The 25835-nt window shown below is 47.3% G+C and overlaps 1 protein-coding gene across 1 annotated transcript in view; it reads right to left on the bottom strand.

Moving 5' to 3' along the window:
* LOC137537882 (solute carrier family 22 member 20-like) overlaps nt 1–25835 on the bottom strand; it is a 390369-nt gene that overhangs the window by 40589 nt on the left and 323945 nt on the right. Inside the window, exons 10-12 of the mRNA XM_068259827.1 lie at nt 22770–22885; nt 19961–20175; nt 17917–18025 (exon numbers count right to left, since the gene is read on the bottom strand). Coding sequence (XP_068115928.1) covers nt 17917–18025; nt 19961–20175; nt 22770–22885 — 440 coding nt within the window. The remainder of the gene's footprint in view (nt 1–17916; nt 18026–19960; nt 20176–22769; nt 22886–25835) is intronic.

The raw sequence follows: 25835 nt of genomic DNA, 5'->3' as shown, positions 1-25835 counted from the left end.
AGGTAAGTGGATAGGGATTTTTATTTTTTTACAGGTTTCCCTGAACCTTTCCTTTAAGTACCTTCACTGTTCAGTGAACCCAGCTCACTGCATCTAACTACCCAGTACCTGTTGTGTATACTTAACCCACCTCATCACTGCATATACCTAGCGTTGTGTTGAGTGAACCCAGCTCACTGCATCTAACTACCTGTTGTGTTGAGTGAAAACCCACCTGGCCACCTCACTGCATCTAACTACCAGTTGTGTTGAGTGAGAACCCACCTCACTGCATATAGCTAGCATCCCCCCGAGATGGGCAAAATGGACAAACCAGGTAGAGGAAGAGGTAGAGGCAGGCCCAGAGGAAGACCACCAGGCACCGGCAGGTCTGTGCGAGGTGGTGTTGTTCTGATTTCGTGCGGACCTGCCCCAAAATACAGTGCTCAGAAGAAGGCACGTGCCATCACTTCCCAAAATCGTGAGGAGGTGATTGAGTTTTTAACACAGAACACCTTATCTCCCGCAGCCACCAGCACTACAACAAGCACCACATCCGCTGCATTTGACACTTCGCAGGAGTTATTTGGTGGTGGTGGTGAAATCACTGATTCCCAGCCACTACTGCCACAACAACAAGGCGGCGCAGGTACACTACCTCATACGTCTGAGTTAGGTGGCGATAATATGGACATAACGTGTGTGGATGGGGATGATGGTGGACCACCTGAAGTTGGTGCACTTGAGGAGGTGTCTGAAGGAAGCACAGCTGGCCAGGAGGATTATGATGACGATTATACTGATACCACATATGTTCCCGGTAGAGGAGATGACCAGGGGGACAGTTCAGAGGAGGAGTCAGAGAGGAGTAGGAGGAGACGACTCCATGATAGAAGCAGAGGGAGCTCGTCCTCAGAAACAGCTGGGGGCAGTGTCCGGCGCCATGTATCGCCAGCTATGGGCAGCCAGCACACATGCCCTTCAACGTCAGCTGCTGATGCCACCGTAGCGCCATCAGCCCAGGGGGGTTCAGCGGTTTGGAAATTTTTTCACGTGTGTGTCTCAGATCGGAGCAAAGCCATCTGTTGTCTCTGCCAGCAAAAATTGAGCCGTGGAAAGGCCAACTCTCACGTAGGAACAAGTGCCTTACGAAGGCACCTGGAGAGAAGGCACAAACAGCTATGGCAAGAACACCTGAGGAAAAGCAGCACCCCTCAAAAGACAAGCCACCCTCCTTCTCCTCTTCCTCCTTCAGGTGCATCGTCTTCATCCACTTTCTCCCTTGCACCTTCACAGCCACCCTCCTCCACACCGCCTCTTCCCTTGAGCGGTTCCTTCTCCTCTGCCCACAGCAGTACCCAGCTGTCCGTGAAGGAAGTATTTAAGTGGAAGAAGCAAATGTCTGCCAGTCACCCTCTTGCCCGGCGTCTGACAGCTGGCGTGGCGGAACTATTAGCTCGCCAGCTATTACCATACAAGCTGGTGGAGTCGGAGGCTTTCCGTAAGTTTGTGGCCATTGGTACACCACAGTGGAAGATACCAGGCCGCAATTATTTTTCACAAAAGGCCATACCCAAACTGTACCGTGCAGTTGAGAGGCAAGTGGTGTCATCTCTGGCACACAGCGTTGGGTCAAGGGTCCACCTGACCACGGATGCCTGGTCTGCCAAGCACGGGCAGGGCCACTACGTTACATACACAGCCCATTGGGTCAACCTGGTGACCGATGGCAGCAAGCAGGGAGTACGTGGCTGCACAGCAGACCGACTTGTCACACCTCCACGGCTTGCAGGCAGGCCTCCAGCCACCTCCTCTCCACCTGCTACCACCGCTTTGCTGTCGTCATCCTCCTCCTTGGCTTGTGACACGATCTCTCCAGCTACACAGCCCCAGCACTCCAGGGCCTATGCTGCATGCCAGGTCTTGCCTGAAAGCGGAGAGTCACACTGGAGCAGCTCTCCTGGCTGCTCTTAACAAACAGGTGGAGCAATGGCTGACCCCGCACAAGCTTGAGATCGGCAACGTGGTGTGTGACAACGACAGCAATCTGATTGCTGCGTTGAATTTGGGAAAGCTGACACACATACCCTGCATGGCACATGTGCTGAATCTGGTTGTGCAAAGATTTGTCTCCAAGTACCCAGGCTTAGAGGACGTCCTGAAGCAGGCCAGGAAGTTGTGTGGGCATTTCAGGCGCTCTTACAAGGCCATGGCACGCTTTGCGGGCATTCAGCGTAGAAACAACTTGCCGGTGAGACGCCTGATTTGCGATAGCCCGACTCGCTGGAATTCCACCCTGCTGATGTTCTCTCGCCTGCTAGACCAGGAGAAAGACGTTACCCAGTGCCTGTATCATTACAGTACAAGGACACAATCTGGGAGGATCGGGATGTTGTGGCCCAACAACTGGACACTGATGCGAAATGCATGCAGGGTCATGGAGCCCTTTGAGGAGGTGACCAAACTGGTGAGTCGCGATGAGGGCACCATCAGCGACTTGATCCCCTACGCCTACTTCCTGGAGCGTGTCGTGCGTAGAGTGGTGGATACAGCTGTGGAGACGCGTGAACGAGAAGAGTTACGGCAGCAAGAGTCGTGGGAGCCATTTACACACGAACCCGATGTTCCCACAACACCTGCGGCAGCACAGAGGGGGGAGGAGGAGGAGGAAGAAGAGCAGTCGTGTGGGGAAGGAGAGGAGTAAGACTCTGATGATGGTGATGATGAGGAAGGTGTTTCTGTGGAGGAGGAAGAGGCGGCGGAAGAAGAACAACCGCGGCAGCCGTCACAGGGGGCTTCTGCTGCTCCACGTTCCCGTGGTATTGTTCGTGGCTGGGGGGAGGAAGAGGAGTTGCGTCCCGTCACTGAGGAAGAGCAAGAGGAGATGGAGAGTACGTCTGCATCCAGCTTTGTGCAGATGTCCTCTTTCATGTTGTCCAGCCTGTTGAGGGACCCCCGTATCAAAAAACTCAAGATGAATGACCTGTACTGGGTGGCCACGCTACTAGACCCTCGGTACAGGCACAAAGTGGCGGACCTCTTAGCAACTCAACAAAAGGCGGAAAGGATGCAGCACTTGCAGAACAAGCTGTCGATGATGCTTTACAATGCATTTAAGGGTGATGTGGCTGCAAAACGCAATCAAGGTACCACTGGCAGTAACCCTCCTCCTCCCAAGTCCACGCAGGCAAGGACAGGATGCTCCAGCGATCTCAGGGTGATGTCGGACATGCAGACGTTCTTTAGTCCAACTCCTCGCCATAATCCTTCCGGATCCACCCTCCAACAACGCCTGGAGCGGCAGGTAGCCGACTACCTGGCCTTGAGTGTGGATGTAGACTCTGCGAAAAGCGGCGATGAACCCTTGGACTACTGGTTGCGCAGGCTTGACCTGTGGCCAGAGCTGTCCCAATTTGCCATACAACTTCTCTCTTGCCCTGCCGCAAGCGTCCTGTCAGAAAGGACCTTCAGTGCAGCTGGAGGCATAGTTACTGAGAAGAGAAGTCGCCTAAGTCACGACAGTGTTCAGTACCTGACCTTTATCAAGATGAATGAGGAATGGATCCCGGAGGGCTACTGCACGACCGAAGACTAAGTCAGTCCCCACACACAGCATCTCTGCCTGCAGGCCACTTGACTGCCTTCTCCGCCACCACCACCAACAGGGTCCAGGACTCTAGGCGGATTGCTACACTAATTTTTCTGGTGCGTGTACATGCCTGCCTACTTTTTCTGGCTGCACTGCGGGCGGCTGCAACAACAAAACAAAAGGCATGTACATGTTCCCATCCCCCTTCATGATCATTACCTTGCCGCGGTGAAGGGGCTTGCGCATCACAATGAAGCAATGACCGCCGGCTATTTGAGTGTCTCGGGTGGGGGTGGCACACAAAAGATAATAAGGTCGTTGCTTCATTGTGGTCAGACCAAATTTAAGTAGCTGGACAGTCACTGGTGTTCTATCATTGAGCTACCACAGCCCGGCGACCATATGGGCTTGAAAAACGCCACGGCCTACACTCTGGCCACGGTGCACACCAGTCCAGTACGGCCGTCACTACGCAAACAGATGTTTGCGCTGCGTTACACAGTGAGTTTGGGGTGTCAGTGTGTAGCAGAACTCTAATTACACTCCCTGATTGATGTATACCCATGCAAGACGTTTTAAAGCACGTTAGGCCTGCAATTTAGCATTCAATGTGATTTCTGCCCTTAAAATGCTGCTTTGCGTCAAATCCAGATTTTTCCCCGGGACTTTGGGCATGTATCCCACTCCGCCATGCCCCCTCCAGGTGTTAGACCCCTTGAAACATCTTTTCCATCACTTTTGTGGCCAGCATAATTTTTTCTATTTTTGAAAGTTCGCATCCCCATTGAAGTCTATTGCGGTTCGCGAACTTTTCTGCGAACCGAACCTTCCGCGGAAGTTCGCGAACCCGGTTCGCGAACCGAAAATCGGAGGTTCAGTAGTCTTGAAAACAAATGTCTCAAAATGACCCTTGAAATCCTAAAGGTACTCATTGGACTTTGGGCCCCTTAGCGCAGTTAGGGTGCAAAAAAGTGCCACACATGTGGTATCGCCGTACTCAGGAGAAGTAGTATAATGTGTTTTGGGGTGTGTTTTTACACATACCCATGCTGGGTGGAAGACATCTCTCTGTAAATGGACAATTGTGTGTAAAAAAATCAAAAGATTGTCATTTACAGAGATATTTCTCCCACCCAGCATGGGTATGTGTAAAAATACACCCCAAAACACATTATACTACTTCTCCTGAGTATGGCAATACCACATGTGTGACCCCTTTTTGCAGCCTAGGTGCGCTAAGGGGCCCAACGTCCAATGAGCACCTTTAGGCTTTACAGGGGTGCTTACAATTTAGCACCCCCCAAAATGCCAGGACAGTAAATACACCCCACAAATGACCCCATTTTGGAAAGTAGACACTTCAAGGTATTCAGAGAGGGCTATGGTGAGTCTGTGGCAGATTTCATTTTTTTTTTTTTGTCACAAGTTAGCAGAAATAGAATTTTTTTTTTGTCACAAAGTGTCATTTTCCGCTAACTTGTGACAAAAAATAAAATCTTCTATGAACTCACCATGCCTCTTTGTGAATACTTTGGGATGTCTTCTTTCCAAAATGGGGTCATTTGGGGGGTATTTATACTATCCTGGAATTTTAGCACCTCATGAAACCTGACAGGTGGTCAGAAAAGTCAGAGATGCTTTAAAATGGGAAAATTCACTTTTGGCACCATAGTTTGTAAACGCTATAACTTTTACCCAATCCAATAAATATACACTGAATGTTTTTTTTTTTTTATCAATGACATGTAGCAGAATAACTTTCGCGCTCAAATGTATAGGAAATTTTACTTTATTTGAAAAATGTCAGCACAGAAAGTTAAAAAAGTAATTTTTTTGACAAAATTCATGTCTTTGTTAACCCCCCTGGCGATATGATTTGTGCGGCTGCGCAGCCGCGGGAGGGTTTTTTTTGTCTTTTTTTTTTACCATGTAGCTAGCCTAGCGCTAGCTACATGCTTCCCCCCTCCCCGCGGCGTCCGCCCATCCCCTCCGATCGCCGCCGGCGCCGCTTGCCCATAAGGAAATCCCGTTCTGAACGGGATTTCCTTGAGGGCTTCCCCCGTCGCCATGGCGACGAATGGAGTGACGTCACGACATCACGGACGTTAATGAATATGATTGTTAACCTCCTGAGCGGTATGGACGAGCTCAGCTCGTCCATCACCGCCGGAGGCTGCCGCTCAGGCCTTGCTGGGCCGATTTTCTTCAAATAAAAAGCAGCACACGCAGCCGGCACTTTGCCAGCCGCGTGTGCTGCCTGATCGCCGCCGCTCTGCGGCGATCCGCCGCGAGCAGCGGCGAAAGAGGGTCCCCCCAGCCGCCCGAGCCCTGCGCAGCCGGACCAATCAGTTCCGGCCAGCGCTAAGGGCTGGATCGGAGGCGGCTGACGTCAGGACGTCGGCTGACGTCCATGACGTCACTCCGCTCGTCGCCATGGCGACGAGGAAAGCCAAACAAGGAAGGCTGCTCATTGCGCTCTTCCTTGTTTATTCTGGGCGCCGGAGGCGATCGGAAGAACGCCTCCGGAGCGCCCTCTAGTGGGCTTTCATGCAGCCAACCATGAAATCGTTTTTTTTTAATTAAAAAAAAACCCTCCCGCAGCCTCCCTGGCGATCTCAATAGAACGCCGGGGAGGTTAATGAATATAATACAAAGTAAAACTCGCAGCAGCAATAAAATAGCACCAAAAGAAAGCTGTATTAGTGACAAGAAATGGAGGTAAAATTTATTTAGGTGGTAGGTTGTATGACCGAGCAATAAACCGTGAAAGCTGCATTTGTCTGAATGGAGAAAAAGGCTCTGGTCCTTAAGAGGCGAAAAGACTGTGGTCCTCAAGTGGTTAACTAACCTTACCCCAATAACCCCTAAGTTTTGAATATCGACCATTTGGCTTTAAGAATGCCAATAAAACTAATGCCAGTCATATGATCGTAGAATGCCAAGTGTGGCAGTTTTACCATACCTCCCGACATTTAACTTTCAGAAAGCGAGACACTTAGGCCACACCCCTGGTCACACCCCCGACCCCCTAGTCACGCCCACCAAAAAGTTTTTTTAAATAAATATTTTTAATGAATAAATATTAATTACTTCCTAAAGGGGAGGCGCGTGAGGGTGCCAGTGGGTAGGGAGGAGGGTCTGAGTGGCCGTGGGTGGGCAGAGATGGGAAAAAAAATGATCGAGGCACCAGCCTGGGGATGCGAGATGCGGTATGCGGCATGGATGGCAGCCGCCATTAAGTTTCTCCCCCCTGCCTGCAGAGTAAAAAAATGCGCAGCAGAGCGGGCTGTAAATCTTACCATTGCCTCTCCGTGCGTATCGGGATCTCATCCGGTCTTCTAGGCTTCCTGCTTCCTGTGACGTCACAGGAGGGCTCAAAACGGAACTGCCTCTGCGAAATTGTGGCACTTGGACCCTATGGTTTTACTGTAAGTAACTTAAAGCTTTCACATAATACCTTGTGTGGTATTAAATAGAGATGTTGCGAACCTCCGATTTTCGAACCGCAATAGACTTCAATGGGGAGGCGAACTTTGAAAAATAGAAAAAATTATGCTGGCCCCAAAAGTGATGGAAAAGATGTTTCAAGGGGTCTAACACCTGGAGGGGGGCATGGCGGAGTGGGATACATGCCAAAAGTCCCGGGGAAAAATCTGGATGTGACGCAAAGCAGTGTTTTAAGGGCAGAAATCCCATTGAATGCTAAATTGCAGGCCTAACATGCTTTACAACATCTTGCATGTGTATACCTCAATCAGGGAGTGTAATTAGAGTACTGCTTCACACTGACACACCAAACTCACTGTGTAACGCACCGCAAACAGCTGTTTGTGTAGTGACGGCCATGCTGGACTACTGCGCAACATCGCGTGATTGCTCTTCCTCACTCAGTGATGTCAGGTAATGTGTGACTTCCTTCTCAACTTTCCATAGCATTGTTAAAAAGCTTACGTTTTGTTTTTAAATTACATTTTCTACTTGCTGTGTACTTGTTCAGTACCGCTACAATGAGAATCCTGTGGAGGCGGGCAAGTCTGCCATTGTGACCCCGGGTAATGGCCGGGGAATGAGGGGTTTGAATCCGGTGTGGAGCCTGAGCAACGGCTACCACTACACATCCAAGGAGGGCAGCGGGCAGGCAGGCACGCCCGCCCGCCCGCCCCGAGGTAGTTGTCAGGAACCGGCCCGCGGCACGCCTGCGTATACGGTTCCCGACTGCGGGTTTGACCTGATCAAGCGGGGAACAGCCTTATTTAAGCTAAAAACAAGGCTGGGACCCCTCAAACACTTCCCACTGCCACCACTAGCCGTTGCTAGACACGTTCACTCAGCTGTCGAGTGCTCAACACGCACTCCGCGTTTTCGTATTTGGGTCAGCTTTGCGCTTAGGCCGAATACGAGAACGCCACGCACACACACACAGTTGCAATCTTACGCTGTAGTCGTTCCGAACGATACTGTTAGACTTCCCACTCGGCTGTCGAGCGCAGAAGTGCCTCATACACACAATGCAATTACAATTTCATAGGCATGAACTTATACACGGTTACACTTCAGTCTCTTCTAGGCTATGAGTGTTAGTTTAGCACAGCAGAAGTCAAGCTTATTAAATAACGATTTAATCGTCCATAAAAAACGTGGAACAATGCAGAACTTAATATATACAAAAGATGTACAAAAACAAAGTAAAAAAAAGTTACAAAGATAAAAGTTACAAAAATAAGAGGTTACAAAGATACACACACGGATATTTGCGTAAAAATAAAAATTAGGATTAAAAACGTTACCAACTTGAAGGTCTCAACGTTGTCGGCAGGAGCATGCCGCTTGTTCGACCAGAAGTCGAGATCATCTCTAGCTATGCGCTATCTCCAAGAGAAGATTCTTACTAGGTATCTGCCTCTGCTTTTTATACTCTGAGCTACGCCTAGAGGCTGCAACTTCCTTGGGGAGGGGAGGAACTAGGTTTTAATTAAATCTCAGACATATTCCATTTCCAGGTAAAAGTCTATACATCAAAGATTGTGAAGTGAGGCTTTCAACTCCAGGTGAAAACTTGATTAAGGCTTTTTCCTGTCTCCGTTTTTAAAGTCTGCAGAGATTCCAACCCCCTTCCAATAGATGTAATTTACAGGGTATCGTTTGCACCTCCACTAATAATTTAATTTCCAGTAGCCTGTCATGTACATTTCCAACATTCCTGTGTTAGTCTCCAGACTCTGGTCCTCTTGCTTTGTGTATTGAGACAATGGGCTGTCTCCTGGGTTCAAAAAGCCAGGCAGATAATCCCATTAGCACTCTCAGAGGAACTGCATACAGAAACTCAAAGCACCTCATATGGTCAAGACAATCACCCATTTCCTTGCCCCAAGCAACTCAAGGTAACAGCTCCCTTCTGGCAGACCTACACGGAACACAGGCAGAAAAATGAAAGAATATGTTCCTTTATTCCTAACATCATCAGCACCCCAATATATCACCACAGTAGTGACCAAAAATAACAATACAGGAGGAGGACTTTCGAGGCCCTGCTGTGTATTTGAAATGAATGTACTTTAAATCCTTTAACGAGAACCAGTTATGGTGGGCAAAGATGACACAACATTCCTTTCACGAGAATCATATGGAGGCGGGTAAGTCTGCCATTTGTGACCCCGGGTAATGGCCGGGGAATGAGGGATGGAATCCGGTGTGGAGCCTGAGAAACGGCTACCACTACACATCCAAGGAGGGCAGCAGGCAGGCATGCACGCCCGCCCCGAGGTAGTGACCAAAAATAACAATACAGGAGGCGGACTTTCGAGGCCCTGCTGTGTATTTGAAATGAATTAACTTTAAATCCTTTAACGGGAATCCGTTATGGAGGGCAAGTCTGCCATTGTCACCGCGGGGAATGAAGGTTGGATTCTGGCCCGAAGTGGGAGCCTGCTGAGACCCATGCTGTAGCTGCCCTGACCGTGCTTTGCAGACCAGGCATCTGTGGTCAGATGGACTCTTGAGCCAGCGGAAGACCAACCAAGTCGAAAGCATTTGCCAAGAATGTTTTACGGAGGGCAAGTTTTTTTGCCCTTTTTTTAAATTTTTTGAAAATGATAGATGGTTGTATTTTTAAATTGTTTGAAAGTTTAGATGGTTGTATTTTTAAATAGTTTAAAAGTGTATCCATTCAAGTGCAAGTTATGCACTGACTGCCAGGTATAATGAGCAGTCACAAATGCAGTGAAAGGTATGCAGTGACTGCAAACAGCCGTTTGTGTAGTGACGGCCATGCTGGACTGGTGCGCACCATGACGAGAGTGCCGGTGATGGTGGCTTTTCAGCCCATATGCTCGCCCGGCTGATGTAGCTGAATGACAGAACAGTGACTGTCCAGCTGATCAAATTTGGTCTGACTACAATGAAGCAACGACCTTATTATCTTTTGTGTGCCACCCCCACCCGAGACACTCAAATAGCCGGCGGTCATTGCTTCATTGTGATGCGCAAGCCCCTTCACCGCGGCAAGGTAATGATCACGAAGGGGGATGGGCACATGTACACGCACCAGAAAAATTAGTGTAGCGGCCTTAAAAATTCAGGAATCCGCCTAGAGTCCTGGACCCTGTTGGTAGTGGCGGAGAAGGCAGTCAAGCGGCCTGCAGGCAGAGATGCTGTGTGTGGGGACTGACTTAGTCTTCGGTCGTGCAGTAGCCCTCCGTGATCCATTCCTCATTCATTTTGATAAAGGTCAGGTACTGAACACTGTCGTGACTTATGCGACTTCTCTTCTCAGTAACTATGCCTTCAGCTGCACTGAAGGTCCTTTCTGACAGGACGCTTGCGGCAGGGCAAGAGAGAAGTTGTATGGCAAATTGGGACAGCTCTGGCCACAGGTCAAGCCTGCGCAACCAGTAGTCCAAGGGTTCATCGCCGCTTTTCGCAGAGTCTACATCCACACTCAAGGCCAGGTAGTCGGCTACCTGCCGGTCCAGGCGTTGGTGGAGGGTGGATCCGGAAGGACTATGGCGAGGAGTTGGACTAAAGAACGTCCGCATGTCCGACATCACCCTGAGATCGCTGGAGCATCCTGTTCTTGCCTGCGTGGACTTGGGAGGAGGAGGGTTACTGCCAGTGGTACCTTGATTGCGTTGTGCAGCCACATCACCCTTAAATGCATTGTAAAGCATCATCGACAGCTTGTTCTGCAAGTGCTGCATTCTTTCCGCCTTTTGTTGAGTTGCTAAGAGGCCCGCCACTTTGTGCCTGTACCGAGGGTCTAGTAGCGTGGCCACCCAGTACAGGTCATTCGTCTTGAGTTTTTTGATACGGGGGTCCCTCAACAGGCTGGACAACATGAAAGAGGACATCTGCACAAAGCTGGATGCAGACGTACTCTCCATCTCCTCTTGCTCTTCCTCAGTGACGGGACGCAACTCCTCTTCCTCCCCCCAGCCACGAACAATACCACGGGAACGTGGAGCAGCAGAAGCCCCCTGTGATGGCTGCCGCGGTTGTTCTCCTTCCGCCGCCTCTTCCTCCTCCACAGAAACACCTTCCTCATCATCACCATGATCAGAGTCTGACTCCTCTCCTTCCCCACACGACTCCTCTTCTTCCTCCTCCTCCCCCCTTTGTGCTGCCGCCGGTGTTGTGGAAACATCGGGTTCATGTGTAAATGGCTCCCACGACTCCTGCTGCCCTAACTCTTCTTGTTCACGCTCCTCCACAGCTGTATCCACCACTCTATGCACGGCATGCTCCAGGAAGTAGGCGTAGGGGATCAAGTCGCTTATGGTGCCCTCATCGCGACTCACCAGTTTAGTCACCTCCTCAAAGGGCTCCATGACCCTTCATGCATTTCGCATCAGTGTCCAGTTGTTGGGCCACAACATCCCCATCCTCCCAGATTGTTTCCTTGTACTGTAATGATACAGGTACTGGGTGACGGCTTTCTCCTGGTCCAGCAGGCGAGAGAACATCAGCAGGGTGGAATTCCAGCGAGTCGGGCTATCGCAAATCAGGCGTCTCACCGGCAAGTTGTTTCTACGCTGAATGTCCGCAAAGCGTGCCATGGCCTTGTAAGAGCGCCTGAAATGCCCACACAACTTCCTGGCCTGCTTCAGGACGTCCTCTAAGCCTGGGTACTTAGACACAAATCTTTGCACGACCAGATTAAGCACATGTGCCATGCAGGGTATGTGTGTCAGCTTTCCCAAATTCAACGCAGCAATGAGATTGCTGCCGTTGTCACACACCACGTTGCCGATCTCAAGCTTGTGCGGGGTCAGCCATTGCTCCACCTGTTTGATAATAGCAGCCAGGAGAGCTGCTCCAGTGTGACTCTCCGCTTTCAGGCAAGACATGTCTAACACTGCATGACACCGTCGCACCTGGCATGCAGCATAGGCCCTGGGGTGCTGGGGCTGTGTAGCTGGAGAGGAGATGGCGGCCCCAGCCAAGGAGGAGGAGGAGGAGGATGACGACAGCGAAGCGGTGATAGCAGGTGGAGAGGAGGTGGCTGGGGGCCTGCCTGCAAGCCGTGGAGGTGTGACAAGTCGGTCCTCTGCGCAGCCACGTTCTCCCTGCTTGCTGCCATCGGTCACCAGGTTGACCCAATGGGCTGTGTATGTAATGTAGTGGCCCTGCCTGTGCTTGGCAGTCCAGGCATCCGTGGTCAGGTGGACCCTTGACCCAACGCTGTGTGCCAGAGATGACACCACTTGCCTCTCAACTGCACAGTACAGTTTGGGTATGGCCTTTTGTGAAAAATAATTGCGGCCTGGTATCTTCCACTGCGGTGTACCAATGGCCACAAACTTACAGAAAGCCTGCGACTCCACCAGCTTGTATGGTAATAGCTGGCAAGCTAATAGTTCCGCCACGCCAGCTGTCAGACGCCGGGCAAGAGGGTGACTGGCAGACACCGGCGTACCTACCGGGGATGCGACCCCCTCAGCCGCAGGGGGGCCCGGGGCTGCTCTGGGGCCCGCTCACTGTGCGTGGGGGGAGCGCTGCTCTGGACCCCCCAGCAAGGTGCTCAACTGGCCGCAGCGTCTAATAGACGCTGCGCCAGTTCATTCCCCGCTGCCCCGCTCCAGCAGCCTGCATAGTCTCCGGCAGGCAGAGCAGGGCTACGGCAAGATGGCTGCCAAAGAAGCCCTGTACTGGAGACTATTTGTGTCTCTAGTACAGGGCTTCGGCAGCCATCTTGCCATAGCCCTGCACTCTGCCTGTCAGCGCGGGAGATGTGCTGCAGGAGGACTCGGGGAGCTGCGAGCCAGATGCCGTGAGAGGAAAAGACTTCTGTCAGGTAAGTGAATTGTTTTTCTTTTTATAGGGGCATTTTTTTTTCTGGTGACTGCTGCCCACATTACGATTTTCAGGTGTCTGCTGCACACATTGCGATTTTCAGGTGTCTGCTGCCCACATTGCGATTTTCTGGTGTCTGCTGCCCACATTGCGATTTTCAGGTGTCTGCTGCACACATTGCGATTTTCAGGTGTCTGCTGCCCACATTGCGATTTTCTGGTAACTGCTTCCCACATTACGATTTTCTAGTGCCTGCTGCCCACATTATGATTTTCTGGTGACTGACTGCCCACATTGCTATATTCTGGTGACTGCTGCCCACATTACGATTTTCTAGTGCCTGCTGCCCATATTGCGATTTTCTGGTGACTGCTGCCCATATTGCAATTTTCTGGTGACTGCTGCCCACATTACGATTTTCTGGTGTTTGCTGCCCACATTACGATATTCTGGTGACTGCTGCCCACATTGCGATTTTCTGGTGACTGCTGCCCATATTGCGATTTTCTGGTGTCTGCTGCCCACATTACGATTTTCTAGTGCCTGCTGCCCATATTGCGATTTTCTGGTGACTGCTGTCCACATTGCGATTTTCTGGTGACTGCTGCCCACATTACGATTTTCTGGTGTCTGCTGCCCACATTACGATATTCTGGTGACTGCTGCCCACATTGCGATTTTCTGGTGACTGCTGCCCACATTACGATTTTCTAGTGTCTGCTGCCCACATTACGATATTCTGGTAACTGCTGCCCACATTATGATATTCTGGTGACTGACTGCCCACATTGCAATTTTCTGGTGACTGCTGCCCACATTGCGATTTTCTGGTGACTGCTGCCCACATTGCGATTTTCTGGTGAACTCTGCCCACATTACAATTTTCTGGCCCACATTACGATTTTCTGGTGAACACTGCCCACGTTACGATTGTCTGGTGAACGCTGCCCACATTACGATTTTCTGGCCCACATTACGATTTTCTGGTGAACACTGCCCACGTTACAATTTTCTGGTGAACGCTGCCCACATTACGATTTTCTGGTGAACTCTGCCCACGTTACGATTGTCTGGTGAACTCTGCCCACATTACAATTTTCTGGCCCACATTACGATTTTCTGGTGAACACTGCCCACGTTACAATTTTCTGGTGAACGCTGCCCACATTACGATTTTCTGGTGAACTCTGCCCACATTACGATTTTCTGTCCCACATTACGATATTCTGGTGAACGCTGCCCACATTACGATTGTCTGGTGAATGCTGTCCACGTTACAATTTTCTGGTGACTGCTGCTCACATTACGATTTTCTGGTGACTGGTGCCCACATTACGATTTTCTGGTGAACTCTGCCCACATTACGATTTTCTGGCCCACATTACGATTTTCTGGTGAACACTGCCCACGTTACGATTGTCTGGTGAATGCTGTCCACGTTACGATTGTCTGGTGAACTCTGCCCACATTACGATTTTCTGGCCCACATTACGATTTTCTGGTGAACACTGCCCACGTTACGATTGTCTGGTGAACTCTGCCCACATTACGATTTTCTGGCCCACATTACGATTTTCTGGTGAACGCAGTGCCCACATTACGATTTTCTGGCCCACATTACGATTTTCTGGTGAACGCAGTGCCCACATTACGATTGTCTGGTGAATGCTGTCCACGTTACAATTTTCTGGTGACTGCTGCCCACGTTACAATTTTCTGGTGACTGCTGCCCACGTTACAATTTTCTGGTGACTGCAGCCCACGTTACAATTTTCTGGTAACTGCTGCCCACATTACGATTTTCTGGTGAACTCTGCCCACATTATGATTTCCTGGCCCACATTACGATTGTCTGGTGAAATGCTGCCCACTTTACAATTAATTTACAGTGAAACACTGCCCCATTACGATTATTTGGCACCTATGGGGGGGGCCCCATCCAAATATTCGCAGGGGGGCCCAGTGATTTCTAGTTACGCCCCTGCTGGCAGACATTTGCTTCTTACGCTCAAATACTTCCTTCACGGACAGCTGGGTACTGCTGTGGGCAGAGGAGAAGGAACCGCTGAAAGGAAGAGGCAGTGTGGAGGAGGGTGGCTGTGAAGGTGCAAGGGAGAAAGTGGATGAAGACGATGCACCTGAAGGAGGAAGAGGAGAAGGAGGGTGGCTTGTCTTTTGAGGGGTGCTGCTTTTCCTCAGGTGTTCTTGCCATAGCTGTTTGTGCCTTCTCTCCAGGTGCCTTCGTAAGGCACTTGTCCCTACGTGAGAGTTGGCCTTTCCACGGCTCAATTTTTGCTGGCAGAGACAACAGATGGCTTTGCTCCGATCTGAGACACACACGTGAAAAAATGTCCAAACCGCTGAACCCCCTGGGGTGATGGCGCTAGGGTGGCATCAGCAGCTGACGTTGAAGGGCATGTTGGCTGGCTGGCCATAGCTGGTGATACATGGCGCTGGACACTGCCCCCAGCTGTTTCTGAGGACGAGCTCCCTCTGCTTCTATCATGGAGTCGTCTCCTCCTACTCCTCTCTGACTCCTCCTCTGAACTGTCCCCCTGGTCATCTCCTCTACCGGGAACATATGTGGTATCCGTATAATCGTCATCATAATCTTCCTGGCCAGCTGCGCTTTCCTCAGAAACCTCCTAAAGTGCACCAACTTCAGGTGGTCCACCACCTAACTCAGACGTATGAGGTGGTGTACCTGCGCCTTCTTGTTGTTGTTGCAGTAGTGGCTGGGAATCAGTGATTTCACCACCACCACCAAATAACTCCTGCAAAGTGTCAAATGCAGCGGATGTGGTGCTTGTTGTAGCGCTGGTGGCTGCGGGAGATGAGGTGTTCTGTGTTAAATACTCAATCACCTCCTCACGATTTTGGGAAGTGATGGCACGTGCCTTCTTCTGAGCACTGTATTTTGGGGCAGGTCCGCACGAAAACACAGCAACACCACCTCGCACAGCCACAGACCTGCCGGTGCCTGGTGGCCTTCCTCTGGGTCTGCCTCTACCTCTTCCTCTACCGGGTTTGTCCATTTTGTCCATCTCGGGGGTATGCTAGCTATATGCAGTGAGGTGGGTTTTCACTCAACACAACAGGTAGTTAGATGCAGTGAGCTGGGTTCACTGAACAGTAAAGGTACTTAAGATGCAGTGAGGTGGGTTCTCACTCAACACAACAGGTAGTTAGATGCAGTGAGGTGGCCAGGTTGGTTCTCACTCAACACAACAGGTAGTTAGATGCAGTGAGCTGGGTTCACTGAACAGTAAAGGTACTTAAGATGCAGTGAGGTGGGTTCTCACTCAACACAACAGGTAGTTAGATGCAGTGAGGTGGCCAGGTGGGTTCACACTCAACACAACAGGTAGTTAGATGCAGTGAGCTGGGTTCACTCAACAATACGCTAGGTATATGCAGTGATGAGGTGGGTTAAGTAAACACAACAGGTACTGGGTAGTTAGATGCAGTGAGCTGGGTTCACTGAACAGTAAAGGTACTTAAGATGCAGTGAGGTGGGTTCTCACTCAACACAACAGGTAGTTAGATGCAGTGAGGTGGCCAGGTGGGTTCACACTCAACACAACAGGTAGTTAGATGCAGTGAGCTGGGTTCACTCAACACAACGCTAGGTATATGCAGTGATGAGGTGGGTTAAGTAAACACAACAGGTACTGGGTAGTTAGATGCAGTGAGCTGGGTTCACTGAACAGTAAAGGTACTTAAGATGCAGTGAGGTGGGTTCTCACTCAACACAACAGGTAGTTAGATGCAGTGAGGTGGCCAGGTGGGTTCTCACTCAACACAACAGGTAGTTAGATGCAGTGAGCTGGGTTCACTCAACACAACGCTAGGTATATGCAGTGATGAGGTGGGTTAAATAAACACAACAGGTACTGGGTAGTTAGATGCAGTGAGCTCAGTTCACTGAACAGTAAAGGTACTTAAGATGCAGTGAGGTGGGTTCTCACTCAACACAACAGGTAGTTAGATGCAGTGAGGTGGCCAGGTGGGTTCTCACTCAGCACAACAGGTAGTTAGATGCAGTGAGGTGGCCAGGTGGGTTCTCACTCAACACAACAGGTAGTTAGATGCAGTGAGCTGGGTTCACTCAACACAACGCTAGGTATATGCAGTGATGAGGTGGGTTAGGTAAACACAACAGGTACTGGGTAGTTAGATGCAGTGAGCTGGGTTCACTGAACAGTAAAGGTACTGAAGATGCAGTGAGGTGGGTTCTCACTCAACACAACAGGTAGTTAGATGCAGTGAGCTGGGTTCACTCAACACAACGCTAGGTATATGCAGTGCTGAGGTGGGTTAAGTAAACACAGCAGGTACTGGGTAGTTAGATGCAGTGAGCTGGGTTCACTCAACACAGAGCTAGGTATATGCAGTGATGAGGTGGGTTAAGTAAACACAACAGGTACTGGGGTATATGCAGTACTGGGTAGTACAATGTGCAGCACACACAGGTAGTCACTGAATGTGCTGGGCTGCTGGCAGTGGCACACACAATATCAATTAGCAAGGCTGTGCATGCAACAAAAGTGTCAGTTTGACACACAGAAAAAAAAAATGTACAGGTTGAGCTCTGAAAAGAGCTGTTGCTGGGTGCTTTAAAAGCAATAATAATCAGTCAGGATCAAGCAAAGCAGCCAAGAACCTAACTAATCTGTCCCTAGGAGAAAAAGTCTGCAGCAGCTGTCCCTTTCCTCTCTCTAGCAGGCACACGAGTGAGGCTAATGGCCGCCGGACCCTGCCTTATATAAGGGGGGGGGGGGAGGGGGGGGCTCCAGGGCTTAGTGTAGCCTGAATGGCTACAATGTGCCTGTTGACTGTGATGCAGAGGGTCAAAGTTGACCCTCATAGTGCATTATGGGGCGAATCGAACTTCCGCAAAAGTTCGCCTGTTGCAGGCGAATGCGAACCCTCTAAGTTCGCCTGGAACCATTCGCCGGCGAACCGTTCGCTACATCTCTAGTATTAAAACCTCTTGAACACAAATAAAATGATAAAGTATGATTATAGGACTTTTGCACAAGCTTCGATATAGTAATTACCGTATTTCTGTGGGGAAGAGCTCTCCAGAATATAAGTATGCACACATAAAGGCAGAGGCACAGAATCCTTTACCTAAAGCAGCCAGTGCTGTTCTCAGTACCCGCATATCTGGAATGCAAGAACACAATTTACAGTCATCTCAAGATAATCTTATGATAAATGTAAAAATCTGCTAAGTTATCTATAGATAAAAACTATTTAAAAGATTTTTTGAGGCCTATTTTCACACTTGTGCAGTGCGATTCTCCCACGGGAATGCCCGCTGCATGAGACTTGCACTGCACCAAAATCTCTTTCACATTACCTTGCAGCAGATAATGCCTACAGGGTATTGTGCATAGCCCACACACACTGAGTAACTTACTGCCTGCTGGATATGTAGTACGTCACCTGAATTCCCATCATTCGCACTTACTATGTCACCATAATTATTATTATGGCTCTGTACAAATTAACAAGCTGACACATCATTGCATTCCAGCGGTTCTGGAGGTGGGTTTAGCTTCTAAGGGTACAATGGTTAATTTGCATATATTCAGCAGTGTTGCTCTGGGAGACATCTCAAGCTCACTCCAACCTAAATTATCGCAAATTCTTTCTGTTTTAGCAAAGCAAACTTTTGTTTTTCTTAACATCTTAGTAAGGGGGCTTTTAGGACCATTGTAGTCCCTTACACACTCCAATGAGTTCTGGGTCACCATGAGCTTGCTGGTTAGTCTATGTCACCATAGACTTGCATTACTGCATAATCTGTGCGGTAGGCACGGATCATAGGATAACACACAGATGACTTTGCAACGGGATTGTGGTGAATTAACTACTTCCATTACATCATGATTTAGTGGCCTCTTGTGGTAAGAATGCTTATCCCAATGCCATATTGTGAAAAGTGCCTGAGTGTAAGAGGTAACATTACTACACAAATTCTAGTAAAATGAATGGTTTAATTAATATAACTGCTCCAAAATAGTGGTAGGGAAACATTGTGCTTTAAAGAGACACTGAAGCGAAAAAAAAAATATGATATAGTGAATTGGTTGTGTACTATGAATAATTACTAGAAGATTAGCAGCAAAGAAAATATTCTCATACTTTTATTTTCAGGTATATAGTGTTTTTTCTAACATTGCATCATTCTATAATATGTGCAGATTACACAACACTCAGCATTCAAAATGAGTCTTTCAGAGCAGTCTGTGAAGTAATGACCTCTCCTCTAGCAGAGAAAAAGTAAACAGTTTACTTACAGTTGAGATAATAAAAGTCAGATAACAGCCCTCTCCACGACTAACTCGGAGAGCTTAATGGCTTGTTTGCATAGAGATAACAACTGGAGTTTCTCAACTCTTCCTGTACTGGAAACAATTAGACTGATGTATCTGATCTTAAGGTTTTATTTCTTAGCTGTGCTACACATACAAGTCATAATATCATAATTTTTTTTCCGCTTCAGTGTCTCTTTAAAGTATTTTTTTTTCCTGAATTCATCAATATGAAATAATATATACTGATTATGTTATTATTTTGAATCTTTTAAATACGAAACTTTATTTTTAAATCTTTCATATCTATCAGTTTTAGCCAGAAGGTGGCACTGCAAATCACCATGAAACATGAAATTCAGTACGTTGCTTTGAGCTCAGTTTGATGCACAGTGAGTCACACTGGACTGCCTTCAGGAAAATAAATAGGCAATAGTGTATTTAGTATCTTTAGTGTGTGCCTCTAGGCATGCAGCTATTGTTTTTGTTTTGTTTTGTTTCAAATCTGACGCAGCTTTTCAAAGGAAGTAGCATGGCCACACACTGTATTACGTATATGTTAGCAAAATTATATTCAGATTCCTTAACTGCTGGTAATGCTTCCATTTTTGCATCTTCATGCAAGCATTCTGTAGACTGCTAGAAAGATTGGTCTCTTGGCCCCTCAACAGTTTCAAATGTAGAACTAAATCCATTTGTTTACATTCAGAAATATAAAAGTTTAGAATTTGAGGAGAGCATTTCTAACAGCCAGGCATCTTCATGATCACACCCGTCTTACCCGCTGGAATGAAGATATTGATGATGATCATAGCACCAGCAAGGATGAGGAATGTGGATTGTGTCATACGTCTCCCAACATAACTCATTGTTAGGGCGGCCATAAACTTGGCTGGGACATCAATGGCACCAAAGCAGAACTGTACAAGATATATGCTGATGCCGAATTTCTGCAGGTCCATAGCTAGGCCATAATATGCAAAACTAGTGGAGAACCTATGCACAATAAAAATGCAGAACTGCAGTTATTAAAATATGCTTACATGCATATAATACCATTCATTAGTTTGATACTTCACACTTCGCTCTCTGGCCATATGCATTGGATAGTCACATGTATTGATAGAATATGTCTGTGAAGGGTCTTCATGAGCCAAGTTATACAGAGAAAAAATTAAAGGATTTGATATGAAGGATGAAGGACAAAGTCAAGGCGTGGAATCTCTTTATGTCTGAGCAATTATAATTAAAATTATATTATTGCACAAATATTTATAACTGCTCACACACTCTTTTAACATCCTTTCAAGGGTCTCAAACGGGAGCAGAAGGAACCCCAATTCCCAGCAATCTCTTGAGCTGTTGGTGGGCTTTGCACTTCCAAACATTTCCCTGTTTCCCGGAGAGCCAGCTCGAGTATTTATACACTTAGCTGGTCCCAGATGTATCTGGATAGACATTGTGATGATAGACGTAATAATTTAGCTGCTCTTCTGAAGTCTTCAGTGAACCAGATTATTGACTGTGGTAGTATACTGCAAACCTCACTGTAACCCTTTAGCTCCCACGCACAAGTTCCAAGTTCTCTCCACAATCTCTTACATTTACAGAGCGATTTCCTTTAGGGATTGCAGGGGTTAAAATTGCTCTGTTTTTAGTAGAGTGATTTGCAATCTCTAGTGGGCCCCAGGCCTTATATTACCATACAGTCTCCTATTTCTCCAAGAAGTAATGCTATATGATGCCATCCTCCAGTTCCCAATCACATGACATGAGGGGTAAAGAGTCACCACGTTATGTGCAGGGGTTAACTGGCCATTACATTCATGGATTACCGGTTGATGTAGGTGTAAAAAAGTGCTGTCAACATTGTCGGTGTTGGTAAAGAGTGGGGTGGGTTGGTAAAAGGATGACTGGCAACTATGTGTGGACGGGGTTAAGATAGAGACTGGCCAGAATGTGTGGGAGTAGTGATGGGGGTAGTTAAAGAGATGACTGGCCACTACTTGCTGGGAGTTTGATCTGCAGGGGGCTCCATGATAATTTTGCTGTAACCTATGAGTGGCAGTTAATAACAAAGCAGCCTACAGCACTGGCAAGCCACTAATAGGTGGTTAAAAGGTTTGGTTACTTTTCAAGTTACAATTGCATGATAATTATAAGGTAAGTGGGTTCCAGCTCCTATTACTAAATAATAGTACAAGCTAATAAGCTATCACTGTCAGTGAATTAATGTTAAACAAAGCTCTTTTATATCACTGAGAAGAGCAGTACTTCTGTTAGGTAGGATAGTTATTACCAAGACTTGTTTATACTGCTTATTCTGTTTTTGTTTGGGTTTTTTATTGTTAACTATACAGATGCACAAAGAACTGTTGTGCAGGATGAATGATTGCAACATGATTACTTACTCAGCACTACATATATCAATAGATAATTGTAAAAGGTATTGTTTTTCCGCTTAGTAATAAGAAAAATATATAAACGAGTTCAAAATGGACACTTTTTGGTGTTATAAAACACTTTCTAATGTTGATTCACTAGCCCATTGTAGTTGCAAATACCGTGCATATTTGTTAACGTAAGGCTGCTCACAGGGTTTTCACATGATGCACAAAAGCATCACATATTTTCTGGTACACCAATCAATGCATTATCTTATGTGTTTACTAATTCCATGTGCAAACAATTTGCACCATCTCTGTTGCATGCTAGCGTAATTCTATATTAGTTAATGTAAAAATATGCAGCACATGCCCTGTAATTTTGCATTATTTTTATGCTCACACATTAACTTTGGCATTATATTTTCATGTGCATAAACAATTCCTTAAATGCAATGTAAAAAAAAAAAGGCACCTTGTAATAAAGCATCACATGCATTAAAATGCCCATGGTAATCTGTATGTAAAACAAGGCATGCCAGCATAACATCTTCCCCTTTGTCACTACTAGAAGCAACTTCTCTTCATGTGACATGAAGAAAATACCCAGATATTTATGTCTGCAAATAGTTAATTTCATGCAACAAAGAGTCCAGGCAGAATGAAACCTATGGAAATGTACTTACTGAGTATCACTTAGGCTACACTTTTTGTTGTATGTAGCAAGTAACACTGTGGTAGGACTTTGGGTCCTGCTTACCCATTTCTGTATCCCTGCAGTATAATGTATTTTTTTTTTAAAGAACACATTAAGTGAATCCGAGGTAAGAGAAATATGGGGGCTGCCATATTTATTTCCTTTTATACAATACTAGTTGCCCGGCAGTCCTGTTGATCTTCTAGCATGAGTAGTGTTTGAAACAAGACACTGAAAAAAGCATGTAGCTAATCCAGTCAAACTTCAGTCAGAAACATCTGATCTGCATGCTTGTTCAAGGTATATGGCTAAAAGTATTAGAGACACAGGATCAGGAGGACAGCCAGGTAACTGTATTGTGTAAAAGGAAATAAATATGGCAGCCTCCATATTACTCTTAGCTCAGGCTCCCTTTAAGAATAGAGGAATAAGCAGCTCTGTTTACTTATTTATTATCATTCACCTAAGAATCCTGAGGTTCCCTTTACAATCCAAAAAGGTGGACTCACCAGACCATCATTAAACATCCAGTGATTCGTCTCATTCCCGGTGTTCGCACAAGATCCAGTAAAGAATGGGAAGACTTCCGATTAGAAATCTCATTTTGCATCTCCGCAACTATCTCCTACAAGTGAAAAGGATAGCAGGGACTCATAAAACGAGTTTAGATTTTGTTATGTACTGTATGTTATGTTGGTCAAAATTAGACTTTTCAAATTATATTTATGGAATTCAAAACAAACTGGACTTAAGTATTTTAGATGTTCTGATGGAAAATTCAATTTAAATAACAGTATGGCCAATTATTAAACTGTTTATAATAATAAAGGCTAATATTCATCATGCATTTATTCAGATCTGTGTGTGTTCTGCATGGTGTGTTAGGCTATCCTCAGATACCAATGGACTCAATCCATTTCACTTTTTTCTCTTAAAGGGGAACTTCAGCCTAAACAAACATACTGTCATCAAGGTCAGGGCCGGCGCTACCATTAAGGCAAAGGAGGCAGCTGCCCCAGGGCCCCAGAGCTTGTAGGGGCCCCCAGTGGCTACAAGAGGAAAAAAATTTTTTCAAAATCGGCCTTATAGTTTTTGAGAAAATCGATTTTAAAGTTTCAAAGGGAAAAAAAACACATTTAAAAATCTGCCGACTTTAATGGTTAATAGCAAATCCACCTTAAGGCTTCTTGCACACCAAGACGTTGTGTTAGGTGTCACGTTAAGGTCGCATAACGTGCACCTAACACAACGTATGGTGCTGCAAAAGCCGACGGTAGAGTGAGCCGCGTTCGGCGGCTCGATTCCTATAATGTCTCCCAGAGTGGCGCTGATTGGCCAGCGGGACCACGTGATGCGGAGCGAGACACTCCGCATCACGTGGTCCCGCCGGCCAATCAGCTGCCGCCAGTGCAGTGAATATTAAGTAGCCATGTGCGCGGCTACTGTAGCTGGCTCTCCCCGCCTCCTCTCCGCCCCCCACTGCGCATGTGCAAACAGTCTAACGCGGCTATAGCCGCTCCAACGCCGTAGCATGCTGCACTTTGCACCGAACGTGCAGCATTACATGTAACGCAACGTGGGCTGTGTGAACAGCCCACTTGTGTTACATTGCTGTGCGTTGTGGGAGCGTTACAGGCGCACTAACGTGCGCCTGTAACGTCTTGGTGTGTAAGCAGCCTAAATGCTAGAAACCCTAAATTTGCAGGGTATGTTAAGGAGATCATTAGGAATAAGAGGAAAAAACAATTTTTCAAAAAGACCTTATAGTTTTGGGAAAATCGATTTTAAAGTTTCGAAGGAAAAAAAGTATACTTTTAAATGCGGTAAATGTCAGTTTTTGTAGCAAACCTAACGGTAGTGTAATTTTACATGCATCAAACGAAAGCGCAATAAATTTCCTGACGGGGTTTCCAGGGGGTCTATACGCAGCCATAGCGCTTTGGCCAGGGATCGCTATACAGCCGCAATATGGCTGTATGAAGATCCCTGGCATGTTTTCCTATTTTCCCAATTTTTTTTTATGTTTAGAGTGTGGGAATTTAAAAAAAAAATTGTGGGGTCCCCCCTCCTGAAACTTTTTAACCCCTTGTCCCCCATGCAGGCTGGGGTAGCCAGAATGTGGAGCTCCGACCGATTGGGGCTTCACACCCTGACTATACCAGCTGCAAAAAAGGTCTCTTAATGCCGATTTTTTGTTCCGGGGTATATGTTGGGGGGGGCCCCCCAGGTTTATTTTGCCCTGGGGCCCCATTGTTGCTTAAACCGGCCCTGATCAAGGTACATTAGTTATGTTAATTAGAAAAGATAGGTAATATAATCTCTTACCCACCCTGTTTTAAAAGAACAGGCAAATGTTTGTGATTCATGGGGGCAGCCATCTTTTTGGTTGAAAGGAGGTGACAAGGAGCAGGAGACACAGTTCCAACTGTCCTGCGTCCTGATTACCCCTCCCAGCTGCACATGCTAGGCTTCAAATGTCAAATTCAAAATATAAAAAAAAAAATTGCACCAAAACAGCAGAACGAGAACAACAAAATCAGAAATCCCATCATGCTTTGCACAGCATCAGGGGAAAAAAGCCTGGGCAGTTTTCTTTTGTGCAGCTAAAAATGAGGCTTGTATAAGAGAAACAAAGTTCTGATGCTGTGAAACTGTTAAAGAAACACCAAGCCTATTCAGTGCTGCTGAGTCGATTTTTAGTCCGGAGGTTCACTTTAAGAGATAATTTTCATCTTCTGTTTAAAATAACTTTCCAGCACTCTGCAATTAAGTGCAATTAATTGTTCTGAGTATTTTCTTGCTTGCTGATAGCTGTGGCTGGATAGTGTAATGGTTAAGGGCTCTGCCTCTGACACAGGGGACCAGGGTTCAAATCTCGGCTCTGCCTGTTTAGTAAGCCAGCACCTATTTCAGTAAGGAGTTTCTTGGGCAAGTCTCCTTAACACTGCTACTGCCTTCTGAGTGCGCTCTAGTGGCTGCCTCGCAAGCGCTTTGAGTCCGACAGGAGAAAGGCGCTATACAAATACTGCTATTATTAAAAGGTATTTTATTGATAAGATATGATATATCACCTAGGAGAAAACTAAGGAGACCAATGTTTCCTCCTGTATACGCATGCATGTGTGCACTATTTTGGCTTGAAAACAGACATGTACAGTAATTGTCTGAAACAACTCATGGTTAGTGTCTGTTGCTGCACCAGTGGAACACATGCATATACACTTTAAAGGATACCTTAGCACTGTTAAAAAAATTAAAAACGGAGGGAGCAGGCATGTGTAGGAAGCTCTCCTCATGCCCACAAATCCCCGCGTTCTCCTTTGTCCCCCTCCATTATGTTCTAATGGCCCCCCAAAGATACTGCGGGTCGGGAGGATAGGTGAGCAGTGGGCCGGCGCTGCCCGGCGACACGCTTTCTTGATTACGCGTCCTTGATTGTGAGGCCGGGAGGGCTCTACACATGCACACTACGTAGTTGTGATGTCGTGTGCATGCTCAGAGTGCTCCCGGCCGTGGGCGCGTGATCAAGAATGCATGTTGCCGGGCAGCGCATGCGCATTGCTCACCAACGCCCC

Source organism: Hyperolius riggenbachi, chromosome 11 (genome assembly GCF_040937935.1).
Source record: "Hyperolius riggenbachi isolate aHypRig1 chromosome 11, aHypRig1.pri, whole genome shotgun sequence".
Classification (NCBI taxonomy): domain Eukaryota; kingdom Metazoa; phylum Chordata; class Amphibia; order Anura; family Hyperoliidae; genus Hyperolius; species Hyperolius riggenbachi.
The sequence above is the reverse complement of the archived record's forward strand: the minus strand, read 5'-3'. Positions and strand labels throughout refer to the sequence as shown.